This window comes from Oryx dammah, unplaced genomic scaffold, assembly GCF_014754425.2.
Source record: "Oryx dammah isolate SB20612 unplaced genomic scaffold, SCBI_Odam_1.1 HiC_scaffold_19, whole genome shotgun sequence".
Taxonomy (NCBI): domain Eukaryota; kingdom Metazoa; phylum Chordata; class Mammalia; order Artiodactyla; family Bovidae; genus Oryx; species Oryx dammah.
In genome coordinates this window covers 15,570,449-15,584,386 of record NW_024070203.1, presented here as the reverse complement: position 1 = coordinate 15,584,386, position 13,938 = coordinate 15,570,449, and the positions used below count along the sequence as shown (strand labels likewise).

Below are 13,938 nucleotides of genomic sequence, written 5' to 3'. Positions count from 1 at the left end.
GCCATACATATGCACATGTATGCATATTTAAGACAGATGTCTTTAAGACTCTATTGAAAAATATGGGACATTACTGCCAAAAAATGCAAAGACACTAATAAGCACAAATTTTTACACGTGACTGCAAAATTCATTTTTCCTTAAAACTGACACGTGAAACCTAGCTCTAAGACTAACAGTCTAGCCAGTACCAACATTCATTACAAATAATCAAAATTGCCACTCACTGAGTGGCCCTACATGCAAGGCATAAACACACACTGTCTCATTTAATTTCAGTTTCACCACAACTGTTAGAGGCGCACAGTGCTAGCTCCATTAGCAGGTGTAAAGTCTAAAATAAAAGTCACCATATTCCAGGAACACAAAGCTACTCAGTGGCTGGGTTGTGACCGTCTGAGACTGAAGCTCTGAAAACTCTTTCAGGTCAGGTACACTGCAGGAGCCCATCAGTCCGGCCTGACAACATTCTCTGCCCCTAAAACCCTGAAGCTCAGTGACACAGCCCACTGCTCTCAGCATACACCGCTCTTCACCACTGCGTCCCAGCAACACTGGCAAGCACCGAGTGCACACGATGGATCACGAGTGACAGGAAGAATGCTGTGTAAAGCAGGTCCTCGGCCTGCACAGGGACTGTCAGGGAGAAAGCCTGTGAGCTGCATGCCCTGTCGCAGGCACACATCTGCCACAACTTCTCTGGTGTTGACTGCCCATGGTGGCGCCACATGAGAGGAGGAGGGCCAGCTCCCCAGCGTTGCTGGTGGCACTCAATAAGCAGCTACTGGGATGAAAAGAACGGACGGCAATGTGGCTGGCTGGAATGCTGGACAGAATGGGTGCCCGGGTGAACCTGGGCCACACGACACGACCCCCCGCAGGTCTCCTGGGAACACCAACACTGACCCTGTCTCCCTGGAGCCAGGTGAATCCCAATTACTACTGAACACATTAAACACGAGAGACTTTCTCAAACACTTCGTCACTAACTAAATCTCCCAGATAAAAGAAACATGGTTAAAATATTTTTCTGTATTATTTTATAATTAAAATACTTAACGATGTTTTAATTAAAGTAGAATTCATCAAAGCAGATGATCAAAATCAACGTAGAAAACCTACATTAAATTATTCCTTCAGCGCTTCTAAGTTCACGTCTAATATACCACATACAGCATCGAAAAGCTTCACCTGTTTAGGGAGAAATTCCCTCAAGGAGTCCTTCACACAGCAGGACTACCACGACCCGTTCGCCCCTGTCACACAGTTGACTCGTATCTTTCGCACGGCAGCCCTACGCGGTGGCGCCCATCAGTCACCTCACTTACACGTGTGGTCACTAAGGCACTGAGGTTAGGCAACTGCCCCAAGTCACACAGCTGCGAGTGTGCACGCTCACTTCCACACCAGACCCCGGCCGGCCCAGGGGCGAGCCACAGAGCCTCAGCACAGCACACAGGGGGTGTGCAAGCCCCTGCACAAGTGGACCCCACGCCAACCCCTAGGCAAGTTCGGTGAGCTAGGTTACCTGCATCAAAACCGCTGAACTACCGTATAATTTTATTTAGTATGTCATGTGCTTTCCACCTACTAACTCGGCCTTCCCCCACCCTGCATGTAATGCACTCTTCCAGGAACCCCCTGATGAGAGGTCCTCCTGAGAAAGGCCAGCACAGACAAGTGCACTGAGCACATAGAGCTAGGAGAGGCCAGGGAAAGGAAAGGTCCAGCTCAGACGCGGGACATGGCCGGGGTCCCTGCACAAGGTGAGTTCCGAGCTGGGATCCTGAGAGCAGGTATCAAAGCCTAAACCTGACACAAGACAAGGAGGCTGGTGTGAGGAGAGCGCCCTGGGGGCCAACACGAGGCCAGCATGGCTTCAGACTCAATCAGCAGGGGAGCAGGACAAGGCCCGGTGGCAGAGGCAGGTTCAGAGCCTGGCCAGTGTTGGGGTTTGCACCTGGGCAGGCATTTAACTCTGTTTGGACCAATCTGAAGGCTTCTGTTATAATCCAGACAGGACTGACTATGGCCTGAGACCAAAGATTTGAAAGCTATAAAAATATCCAAGAGGACAGGATTGATCAAACTGCATTTGTAAGACTGAAGGAGACAGCAGCCATTTTTCTGGCTTGGCCAGCTAAGTGGTAAAGTGATAGCACTCCACTGAGATAAGGAACACAAGAGGGGCAGACCTGTTGGTGGAGGGGCTGGCAGGAAGGAAAAGATCAATTCCACTTGGTATTTGTTACTGGGAACAACTCGGGTCCAAATGCCTGTGCTCAAGCCAGATGAAGGAGGCACTTCATGCCTCCAGTTACAGGAGGGGAGCGGGGAGCCGGGACTTCTGGACGTTTCCTCTGGAAGCGGGATGAGGGGCGGGCCACCACAGCTGCTCGAAGGCTAGGGAAAGGGGGCCTGACACACACGCCTCGGACATCTTGATGCGGGTTCTCTGAAGCCTTCTAAAACACAAACAGGATTTCCCAGCTGTACTCCTAAGGAAGAGGAGTAAACCTGCCTTGGGAAAACACTCCCGCTGGTGCATTCTCTCCCGGCGGGGGGTTGAGTGGCGTGGCCGGCAGCACTGGGCAAATCAAAACAGCATGAGGCGAGCACTCCCCATCTAGAGCTGACCTGCTGTTCACAAATGAAGAGCCACTGTCCTAACATGCAGAGATTGATCTCGACTGTCTTGATTTGAAACATGCTGTTGTAAAGGCCACTCATGAGACAAGGGCCAGGGCGCAGAGGTTTACTTCAAGGATTATTCATGCCGCATTTATGCCAAGACTGTTCTATGCACTTAAAAATGAAATCATTTAATCCTCATAATAACCTTCTTTTACCCACTTTCTGGATGTGGGAAGAGAGAAGCAATTTGCCCAAGCCCACAGGCCTAGTGAACAGGGCTCAGCCAGGCAAGGGAACTGCAGAGGCCAAGCCTTTGCTCAGCAAGGCCTGCCGCCCAGGGTGTGCTGAGTCTGCACCTTCACTTGACAACTCAGTCACTAGCAGGCCGCAGCGCTGCCTGGCGACACAGCAACACACAGCCCTCCTTCGTGGCCACCCCCACGGTGTATCTGCCAAGAGGCAGCCGCAGGGGGCTGCTGCTCCCGCCTGCTCTCTCACAGCCAGCTGCCCCGGCCACTTGTTCCTGCCGGGCCCCTGTGGGCAAACGCAGGGGACACACCTCCCTGAGAGTAATGGGTTCTGCACAAACATTTACTGAGCCAGCTTCTAGTATGGATTAAAAAGCCCTAACCCTAACCTCAAGAGCATTCAGCCTAGTTAGGAGACAGACAGACAGACACACACACACACTCTCTCTCTCTCTCTCTCTGTGTCTCACATGTGTGGCTAATGACAACTATAACAAGTACAATTTAAAAATTAATTGTAAACACTTTTTAAAAAAATCAGTATCACTAACCATAAAGCCACTATAAAGAACTCAGTAGTTATTTACTTTTCAAAAACTCTGCACCACCCTTCTCAAGGCTTCTGGCCACGCAGACCTCAGTCACCTGCCCAGGAGGCTCCTGACCTCCTGAGTGAGGAGGCCAAGAGCAGGACAGACCGGTTCCCCTCTAGGTGTGCATTTCACCGCGGGGAGGGGGGGGGGGGGGACAGGGGAGCACATGCTGGTGAGGAGAGCGAAAGGGAAAGGCGGGGAGTGGCTGGAGGGTCCCATTTCACAAGGGTGGTCAAGGGGGTACACTCATGCCTTACTGTCCAAACCAAGAGAACTGGCAGGGCTGGGGGTGGTGAGTGTTAAACGGATAAACCGGGGCACACACTTTCCCACCTTGCCGAGAAGGCTGTTATCCAAGCAAAAACCCCATGTCCTGCTAGAGCTCTAGAGCCACGTGTGGAGAAAACCCCAGGAAGAACAACTGGCCCCTCCTCCAGACACAATGAGCATGAGTGAAGGGTCTGAATCCCCACTGGACTGGCCCTGTGGGTGAGGGAACCAGCGCTGACAGGACTCTAAACAGGAGTGAAGAGGGTTCACGGCGGTGCTCCGGTCATATCAGTATCCTGGACACAGAACGCACCCCTGCTCCTCACCGTCCCCTCCCTCCCTGCAGCAGCAGAAACCTGTTACTGTCATGTTCCTGGTTTACCATAAACCCACACACCAGACACACCTGCTCCCTGCGGGGGACACAAACAACTGCACCAACATTTACACAGTGAAGTCCCTGCGAAGTGAGGAAAGGGACCAGCACCAGGGAGACACGCAGGGAATCGGAGCCGGGTGGCTGGGGCTTCCTTCACAGAGGGAACTGTGACCGGAGAGGTGTCCTGGGAAGGGGACTCGCATCCACACCTAAGGAGGAGTTCAAGGAACTGGCGGATGGCGCCCGAGGCAGGAAGACGGCAAGGGGCAGAGGTAGAGGACGTGTGCCTCCTGTGGGGTCGGGTAAGAGGAAGACGGTGCCCGGGGAGGGCGCGACAAGGCCCGAGGCCCAGCCGCGGAGAGCCGGTCTTCAGAAGTGGGCAGAGAATTAGCAAGGAGAGCCCTCAGAGAAACAGGGTGCAGGGCAAGGCTTCCCTCCTCACCCCCTCCAGTGGCCTTGCACAACTCAAACTACCATCAGTGGAGAAGCCCAGGCTCTCCAGAACACGCCCACGTAATTCTCAGTGCCTCTGCGTGCAGATCCCTACAGCACGGAGGACCCTCCCACCCTCTCAGCCGGAATCGAAGATGCCCCAGACTCTACCAATTCAGGTTTCTTTTTCACTCAGCAAACAACTGCTGAGTGCTGTTAATACGTCCCACCATGGAGGATCAAAAAGTAACGAGACCCGAGCCTGGCTGCAAGGACCAGGCAACAGAGGCAAGCAACTAGGTAGGGCTGTGTGAGCCACCAGCCACACGGGTGAGGGCAGGGCCCAGCCCTGGGGCCAGCGAGAGACCGAGGGCCACACACGGAGCAGAGGCCTGAAGGCTTCACGGTGAAGAAGGAAAGTTCCAGCAGGAGCGGCAACACCGCAAGAGGCCAACAAGGCCAGCCCAACAGGGGCCTCTCAGAAAGCTAAGTGCACAGAGAGCTGAGAGGCTGGGGCCTGCAGGAGCTGGGGAGGGGAGAGAGGGCGGAGGGGAGGCGGGCAGGGCCTCATGCAGGCGCAGGGGGGACGGGACCCACTGAGGTCAGTGTGCCCTGGGGGCCGCTACATGGAGGCACCGCTCCCTGTGCTGGGCACTCAGAAACTCAGGTGTCCTCTGGAAAGCATCTGATTTCTTTGATTGTAAACATGCAGATATCTAGATAGCTACACTGTAACTATAAAATGGTTCATACACTTATATAAAAATATACTTTTAACCTGTCTCCCCCACAAGTCCATTAGCTCCTCAAGCTGTCAGACCACATGGCTGTGGTCCCACAGGCATGGCAGAGGACCAGGAGGTAATTCCCAGCACAGCCATCAGACCCTGGGAACCGACCCGGACCCATCTGTTGAGAGAACTAGAATGCAGCACGTGTGCTGCTACAAGAGGAAACGCAGAGACAATTCACTGCTTTTGTTGAGCAAATTTTAAGGCAAGTGGATTGGCCAACTCTACATAGAATTTGCTCATTCATTAGGTAACATTTATTTATACCAATTACTTGTCAAGCAGAAAGAAACTTGACACAACCCCTGACTTTAAGTTTACCATCCAGCAAAGAGATCAAACAAGTGTAATACACTATGATCAATAACAGTAAACACAAGACAGAAGCAAAGACTCAGGAGGGAGCATCAGAGAGAAGCTGGTTTAGCGGAGACCTAAGGGTAGGCTGGAGCTGGCTGGGCAGAGGAGGGAACAAGGAGCCAACGGCAGGTGCAGAAGGCCTGAGAGGAAACTCTGGGTGTCCTGGGTGCTCAACAGTCAACAGGGACGGGAGGCCAACGGCCCAGAGCTGGAGACGAGGGCAGAGCCAGACGAGGCGCCCTGCAGGCCAGGTGAAGGGGCTGCAGCTTCACCTCATTCTAGAGAGAAGCCACCAGACAGTTTTAATAATAACATCAAATTTATGTTTCTACAAAATCCCTCCAGCAGGTATGTGAAGGATGAACATGTGAGGACACAGGAAGCAACTTCCACAGCCCAGAGTAGGAGAAGGTGAGGAACCGTCAGGATAAAAAGATGGATCCCTTATACATGGAGGAAAAAATCAGAGAGGCACCCTGGGTCTGGTGGCATGATGAACTGAGTGGATGGAGCTTTGACACGTTTATTAGACAGAGGATTTGGGGAGGAACTGATTTCAGTGGCAACAAATAAGAAGTTCCTCTGTGGCCGGTATCAGACGCTTATGAAAAACATGTAGATATCAAGAGACAGCTGACCCCTGGACTCTGAGACACAGAAGAGAAGAGAGGTTATACTCAGAGATGGACAGATGGAAGGATGATGTTTAAAATACTGATACAGAAAAAACATGATTTAAACCACAGGATCCAGAATCACACAAAGGAACTATTAATAGTATACTCAATTTCAATCTACCACTGAAAGACAGGGGGTAGCGGGGGGAAGGAATCAAGAGCACATTTGTTCCCGACAACCAAATCTGACACCTCTCAATCCTTCCTAGTCTCTCAAAAGAACAAAACAAACAATGCACACACTGATATAATCAAAGAACTTTCCAAGGAGGACTTTCTGCACTTAGCCTTGCAGCCAATTACACAGCACTGTAAACATTTACACTTCCTTCAATAGTCTGAATTTAAACTGTCTTCAAGCCTAGGAAATTATGACATAGTTGAACACAATTTATAACGACGTCTTCTCAAATATGTTAAAACACGTTAAAATACACGCTTCCTCGGGTGCAATCTAAGGCAGGTTCCCTAACATTAAGTTCATCAGTACGATAATGTTATTATAGAAAAGACTCCAGACTCTTTTAAGGATAAAGGTTTCAGTTCAAAGTACACAAATATGCGTCCTATTACTTTTAGCCTGTTCTAGTAAGGATTTTACACATCTTCTTACATCTGGCCATGGCTGTTCTATGAAGTTAGTGTGACCGATGAGAGCCAGTGTGAGCTTCAGGACATCCAACTGCAGACCGAGCTTTAGATACACAGTCTCTGGGTTTGAGGTCTGTCTCTATCTAAAAGAAGTGATTTTACACTTGAAAATAACCAATTCAGCCAATTCCTGGATAGGAACACTGCTGTCTGTATCACACAACAAAAAATAATTGGGATGAACACCTAAGGGTGAGAGAGTAAGCAGAGAAGGCAGAGGGGCCTGTCCTGAGACCGTGCCTTCGCACTGACACCCATGGGGCCCTGGACTCGGTCCCAGGAGTGGACAGGGCACAACCCCCCACCCACCCCACCCCCCGCGCTGTTAGAACCTGCTCTGCAATGGTCCACCTGAGAAGACACCTGTTCCAGCCCTACAGGCAGACAGACCTGACCTCAACACCCTCTCTACCTTTTCCCTCTTGTGTATAGGTGAGCTCTTTTCTCATGCCCACAGCCCACCTCTATCAGAATGATATTCCAATAAAAATGTCTCTATTTATTTACTCTGCAGTCAGCAAACATAATGGAAAAATAACTGCCTGCAATCGACTGCTTTGGGACAAGCAAAAACACTATAATCTCTTCCAAAGTTCATACTTCTAGTAAGATATTTAGATTTTTTTTTCCCAATAATAAAATATTCACTACTAAAGTAAAGCAGCCTACCCATTTTGGTCTTATTCATATGTGAATTATATGCATTCTCAACTTCTAAACGTGTTCCTCAAACACGTGTTACAATGAAATGCTACATTTTGTGTTTTTATTTTTATATAACTGAAGCCTCTAACCACATTACAGGGGAAAGTTACTTATTCACAGCCCTGCCGATCCTGAGAGACAAGCCCACCTTGCAATAACAAGGGGTTTCCAAATAAATATACAATCTTTACAGTGAGTAAAGGAAACCAACTTTTGAAATAGTAAAATCTATGTTATTTCTTTTCCTATAGTCCTGTTTAAACTAAAAATCAGTCTCTTTATCCTTGAAAAACTTCCACATGGCAGAATGAATGAGGACATCTTGACTAAAACTCAAAACGTGAAACTTTAAGAGACATAGGACAGGCTATAGAAAAAAATATTTTACTCACTTAAATGCATTTTCATAAAAACAATTTTATTTACTATTTGAAATACTCTCTAAATGGTTTTATGCAATAGTTGCAAACCCATACCAAATATTTTCCATCTTTCCTTAAATTTAACTGTAAATCTATTTGAAATAAGTCCTGACAAACTCTAATCCACCTTTTTAGTGCAAAAGCATGTATCTCAATAAAACTTAAACTGAACAGATTTTTAAGTATTTATACCTTTAGCCCAACACACTGGAAACGGACTACAGCCGCTCTTCTCCATAGACAGCGCCTGGGGTTCCAGGGCCCCTTGGCCCACCACTTCCAACAACATAAGCTCAGTCCTAGAAAGACCACGCCAGGAGTCCACGCACCAAGTCCCCGGTCATCACTCCCACTGGACTTGCTTCGATCCACATTCAAGACTAAGCTTCCCCTCTGTGCTCCTTTTTTCAGAGCTTGAGGCAAAATTTGGGAGGTGTTCCTTCTGTAATATTTTCCAGCAGCTTGAAGAATGCCTCTCAGTTACAGAATCTTCTCAAGCTTCCGCAATCTGAAACACAGACCGTCCTGGCCGGATTAAGCTCCTGAACAGAAAGAAACCAGCAAGTAACGTGACCCCAAGGATCTCTGTTCCTAGATTCATTCAGGGAAGGAGGGCGAGAGGGCGGGGAGGAGGGGACAGAGAAGGAGGGACAGAGGGAGGAGCCCCGGGCCGCCGGGAGCCTGCGCCTTATTAATATGCTAATCTCACCCTTCTGTTCAATTCATCTGGCTGACTTCTGTTTACAGAACTGACAGGCGATTCTAAAACTGGGTGAGCTGCAAATCCAGTCTGACCCAGATCAGGTCTGTAGGCGCCTGTGCAAACCATTTTTGTTTTCAAAGTCGTGCTTCTGGCATTTTACCAACCTAATTCTGACCTTACAGTTAAAAATAATTACCTTAACGAAATTAGAATTATTTTGAAAATAAAATTCTGATCAACACTAAAAACAAGTCTGTAAAAACTATGTCCATAGGAACCCAAATATATTTGAGGTTAAGGAATTTCTTCAGATTGATACTTGAAAAGTAAGTTTGTAAATTTATAAAAACTATCTAGAAAATATATAAAAACAAGAATGTGAGGTTGCCAGATACTTTCAAAATTAGTTTAATGGAATATTGAGGGATCCAAGATGCATTTTTTTTTAGCTTTAAAATATAATGATAAATTCATACTGAACAAGCAGGAGAGAAAAACAGTCTAATAATCTGTAAGAGCAACTTTCTTTAAAAATGCAAAGCTACTTACTTTCTTCATTCAAACTGAGAGATAATCAAGGTCATCTAAAAAATTCAGCTATTTGAACACAATCCACACTCAGTATCTGAGCAGTGAGATAATATTATCTTAGCAGGAAGATAATAACTAACTAGGCTCCTAGAACCTTGCGTGAGCACAGTTTAGCCCTCCTAATATATGGGTAATTTTGTTAGTAGAACACCCCACACGCTAATAAAAAGACAAGTACTCTACTTAACTGTGAACAGGATCTTATGACTTCACTAACTTCTGGGGGGTGGAGAGTGGATACTGAACAAAGGCTGTGTCCAGGGATGCCTCAGGGCCGAGTGTTAAGCTTCAACAGCTCAAGATGCTGCTCTGTCCCCAGGCTTTACCTTCAGGCTCCTAACTGCAGGCCTAACTCAAGTGACTGCCCCTACGCCACAGTGAAAACTATCATTTATCACAGAAAACTCTGAACTCAGGCAACAGTGGGAAGAAAGGGGGCTCCAGAAAACACAGGCAAGCTAGCCAGAAAGAGAGCAGAAGAAAGAGGCAGACAGATCCGGTGTTTGTCCTGAAAACCAGCCCAGCCTGCCCCGCTACTGAGGCAAGCCGAGGACAGAAAGGCCCACTGCCGCCACGGGTGCATCGAGGCACATCCCAGGTATCTGGGCGTCCGGTTCAGCCCCACAAGCAGGGCTCAGGGCTTAATCTGAACCATCAACCAACAGACTACAAATGGCCCGAGCAAACTGGGAGTCTCTGTTGGAATGTAAGATTCTCAAAAATGTAAAAAACAACTCAAAGCTACCTTTCCTTGTCACCAACTGTATTCCACACAGCATATATTGATTAGATCTAATTTTCACATCGAAGCAAAAACAGTGCCACCACCACTTCAAAAAATGAGTAAAGACAGGGCCTTTCAACCAGGCAGAGGCATGGTCAATAAGCCCACCCGCCGTCCTGAACAGGGTCTCCACCCACAGCCCAGAAGGCGAGGTGGCAGCTGTCCAGAGCAGCGGGTGGGCCAGAGCGCATGGGGGGGAGGGAGTGCAGTGCAGGCGGACACGGCACCCAGTGAGAGCGGGTGTGAGCGGGGAGCCTAGGGTCCAGATGAGGTAACCAGCCAGCAGCAGCTTTCTCTCCCTCCAACCAAGTTAACTGATACTTTATTTCAGTATCCAAATGTCACCTTCTGGTGTGCAAGGTCAAAAAGCTGGAAAGATACAGAGAAGCAAAACTTCTCCAGGACAGGAGGACCAGAGGCGGCCTGACAAAGCAGCAGCTACAAGGAAGTTCAGGGCCTCTGGTGGTGGTGAGTCAGTCGCTAAGTTGGGTCCAACTCTGTAACCCCATGGACTTATAGCCTGCCAGGCTCCTCTGTCCATGGCATTCTCCAGGCAAGTATAATGGAATGGGTTGCCATTTCTTCCTCCAGGAGTTTTCCAAAGCCAGGAATTGAACCAGGGTCTCCTATCTTGCAGGCAGATTCTTTACCAATTGAGCTACAAGGGAAGCTCTCAGCAGCCTCAGGGCTACTGAAAAGAAAAAGAAAAAGCCACGGGTGTGAGAGCAGAGAAGGATGCAGGTGCTCTGGGAATAGCAGGGCAGCACCTGCGAGTCAGCCCTGTGCCAGCTGCTCTCACAGGAAACACAATCCCAACAAAGCATTTCTTCCCCCGTGTCTACAGAAGAGGATCCTGAGGTTCCAGGTGGACCTGCCTCAGGTCGAAGAGCTGAAAAAGGACGAGTCCCAGCCAGGTTGGTGATATCTCTACTCCTGTTTTCTTTTTGCTAAACATTAAAACAATTCCTGCTTTTAAATTCCCAATCCAGTGACATCTTGAAAATAACAGGAAAGGCCTACAGTTAATGGCAACAGAAGTGTAAAAAGTAAGCAATCCCTTTAAGCTCTGATTTATGAAATTCTACATGTTAATATAGAAAGTTCTTTGATATTTAAAACAACTTCTTTGTAGTATCTGTCAAGCTAAGAACAACTAGTTAAGTCCACTTAACAAGTAAACTCTTAATTAAAATTTACAAGAAAGATTACTATTTGCTCAGGCCCCAAGCCTTAGTCACCCTGACTCCTCTCTCTGTCTCTGAGGATCAAAGCAATCCATCAGCAAAACCCATTATCCTTGCCTTGAAACTATACCTGGGCCGTGACCTCTCCCTGCCCACTGCCCTATGTCTGCTGCTGTCCTGCACATGGGTTAAAGCCACAGGCCAACCCCACTCCCCCATCTCCAATCCATACTCCACTCTCAACCCAGCAGCTGCAACTGACCCTTCCTTTCAAATCAAGCAAGCACACCATTTCACTCCTTTGCTAAAACTCAACAAAAGTTCTCTAGATCCCTAAGCAGGTAACCTACACACTGAGCATGGTCTGCAAGGCCCTAAAGGCTGCCCTCCCACCCACACCTGGGGTCCTCACCAAGCCCAGCCCCGGGGTCTTCTCAGCTCCAACCACACTGACCTCCACTCTGCCTTGAGCCCACACCAGGCATGCACGACCGCAAGGCCTTTACATGGCCTGTCCCTCTAGGTGGGACACTCCTGTCTCAGATAACCACAAGGCTCAAATGTTACTCACTCCACTCACCTCGTCTAGAAGTCCACAGCCATACTCTAATCCCAGTTCCATCTCCCCCAAAGCACACAGCCCCCCATGACTTATTCCTGCCCTTTGTTCCCTGCCCAGCGTCCCCACCACAACGCGCTCCACAGCGGGAAGGACACCACTGAGTCTGTGCACTGTCCCCAGGGCCTCACTGCTAATACAGTCAATACAATGTATAGGCCGCACTCCACACCTCCTTCTCACCCCGTAGGTAAGGAGGAGATGGCAGAGGGCAGTCTAGGTTCTAGGTGTGAGAGCCCGACACTAAGCTCCGTGACAGCATGGCCAGCCTTGGTCCTGGGCACTGCTTCACCTCCAAGATCCAGCAAAGGAGTTTGAAAAACACCCACAGAATGAATACGTGCATCATACTTGTTGCAAACCTTGCTTTTCCTCCCAATAAGAATGGAAAAAGAAAAACTGATATGAATTTTAGGAAAACCATATGGAAATGCCCTTCCCCATCTGACATAAAAAATAAACCACACAACTGAAGTATTCTGATACTCCGAACAGAACTTCCACTGCAGATGTTAAATAGAACCAAATGATACTAGTGTGTAAGATTAGAGAAAACCACTGGAAGGCTAGCAAAGAATGTTATGAACAAAGTTAGTGAGCAAAAGAACACTTCACATACCGTGTAGGTGTGCCCACTCTGGCTTCCCTACAGAAACCTGGCCTGAAATAAGAAAGTCACCAGGGGGGACTTCCCTGATGGCCCAGTGGTTAAGACTCTGCTCTTTCGATGTGGGGGGAGGGGGGGACGTTATTGTCCAATCCTGCTCAGGAAACCAAGATTCCACATGTCCCATGGTGCAGCCAAAAAAAAGATTTAAAAAAAAATTTTTTTGTTAAGAAATAAAGAATCTTTAAAGAAAGAAAAGAAAGTCACTGGGAAAGAACTATTAAGAAACAAACTGCTTACAAACATAATAACAGCAGCTCACAAAGATACAACCCGGATGTTCAAGTTCTCATACAGTTCTCACGGTTTCCACAGTTTGCCTTAAGTTAGACCAAAACTCCTCGGCAGTACTTCTTAGAAGAGTAAAGCACTAGTAAATGGTTTTATGTCAACCAACAAGAAGAATTTATAAAAACATATAATGTACTTCACATTATATACACAATTCAAAATTTATCTTCTCTTGCCTTTCTTTATGCCTCATTAATCAAAAGTTACAGATTTAAATAAAATCAACACTTTTACAATATAGTACGTCCATTAGCAACTGATAGGTACAATATACCCAACTTCTGTCAGTTGGGTGCCTGTCAGAGAATTATCTGTTCAATGTCACTGTGACTCAATGTCTCCATCACAAACACAGAAAAAATATTTTATGAAAGTTTTAATATCAATGAAAATTATGACTTGGTAAGAACTAAAGAAACTTAGTCTTAACAATGGATATAATTACCTTCTGAAGACAAACAGACAATAGGTCTCAAAACACAACATACTCCAAAAGGTGATGGTACTGGTATTACTTGTTTTCCCAGCCAAGTTTCATGACAATTACCATACCTCCCTTCCGTTACTCTGGAGGAGCTCTGGGGAAGTCGAGGAAGGCACTGACTTGCAACTGGAAGATGCAAAGGAGCCCCAGTTCTACCCGTGGGACGAAGAAAGAATCATTTCACCATCCTGAACCTCAGTCTGCTCACCTGGAAAACAAGGACAACAACTATCACTTACTGAACCGTGAAAATGTTAGTCACAGAACAGCACAACAGCAACACTAATAAGGAAAATATGATAATGATGATGCCAAGCCAAGCCCAGTGCCAAGTACTTTTAAAATACTGACTTATTTAGTTATTAAAAACCACTCCCACGAGGCAGACTCTATCACCTCCACTGCACAGATGAAGAAACTGGAGCACAGAGAGATAACTTGTTCCAGGTCACA

General features: G+C 47.6%; 1 protein-coding gene across 21 annotated transcripts in view; it reads right to left on the bottom strand.

Moving 5' to 3' along the window:
• Positions 1-13,938, bottom strand: part of PTK2 (protein tyrosine kinase 2) — a 170,760-nt gene that overhangs the window by 133,001 nt on the left and 23,821 nt on the right. For 16 of the 21 annotated variants that reach the window (XM_040261728.1, XM_040261719.1, XM_040261714.1 and 13 more), the window contains exons 3-4: positions 13,554-13,693; positions 8,355-8,670 (exon numbers count right to left, since the gene is read on the bottom strand). The exons of 2 other annotated variants lie outside the window; for them this stretch is intronic. In XM_040261728.1, coding sequence (XP_040117662.1) covers positions 8,355-8,451 — 97 coding nt within the window. In that variant the 5' untranslated portion in view covers positions 8,452-8,670; positions 13,554-13,693. The remainder of the gene's footprint in view (positions 1-8,354; positions 8,671-13,553; positions 13,694-13,938) is intronic. 3 more of the 21 variants (XM_040261725.1, XM_040261730.1, XM_040261735.1) reach the window with 1 other exon arrangement.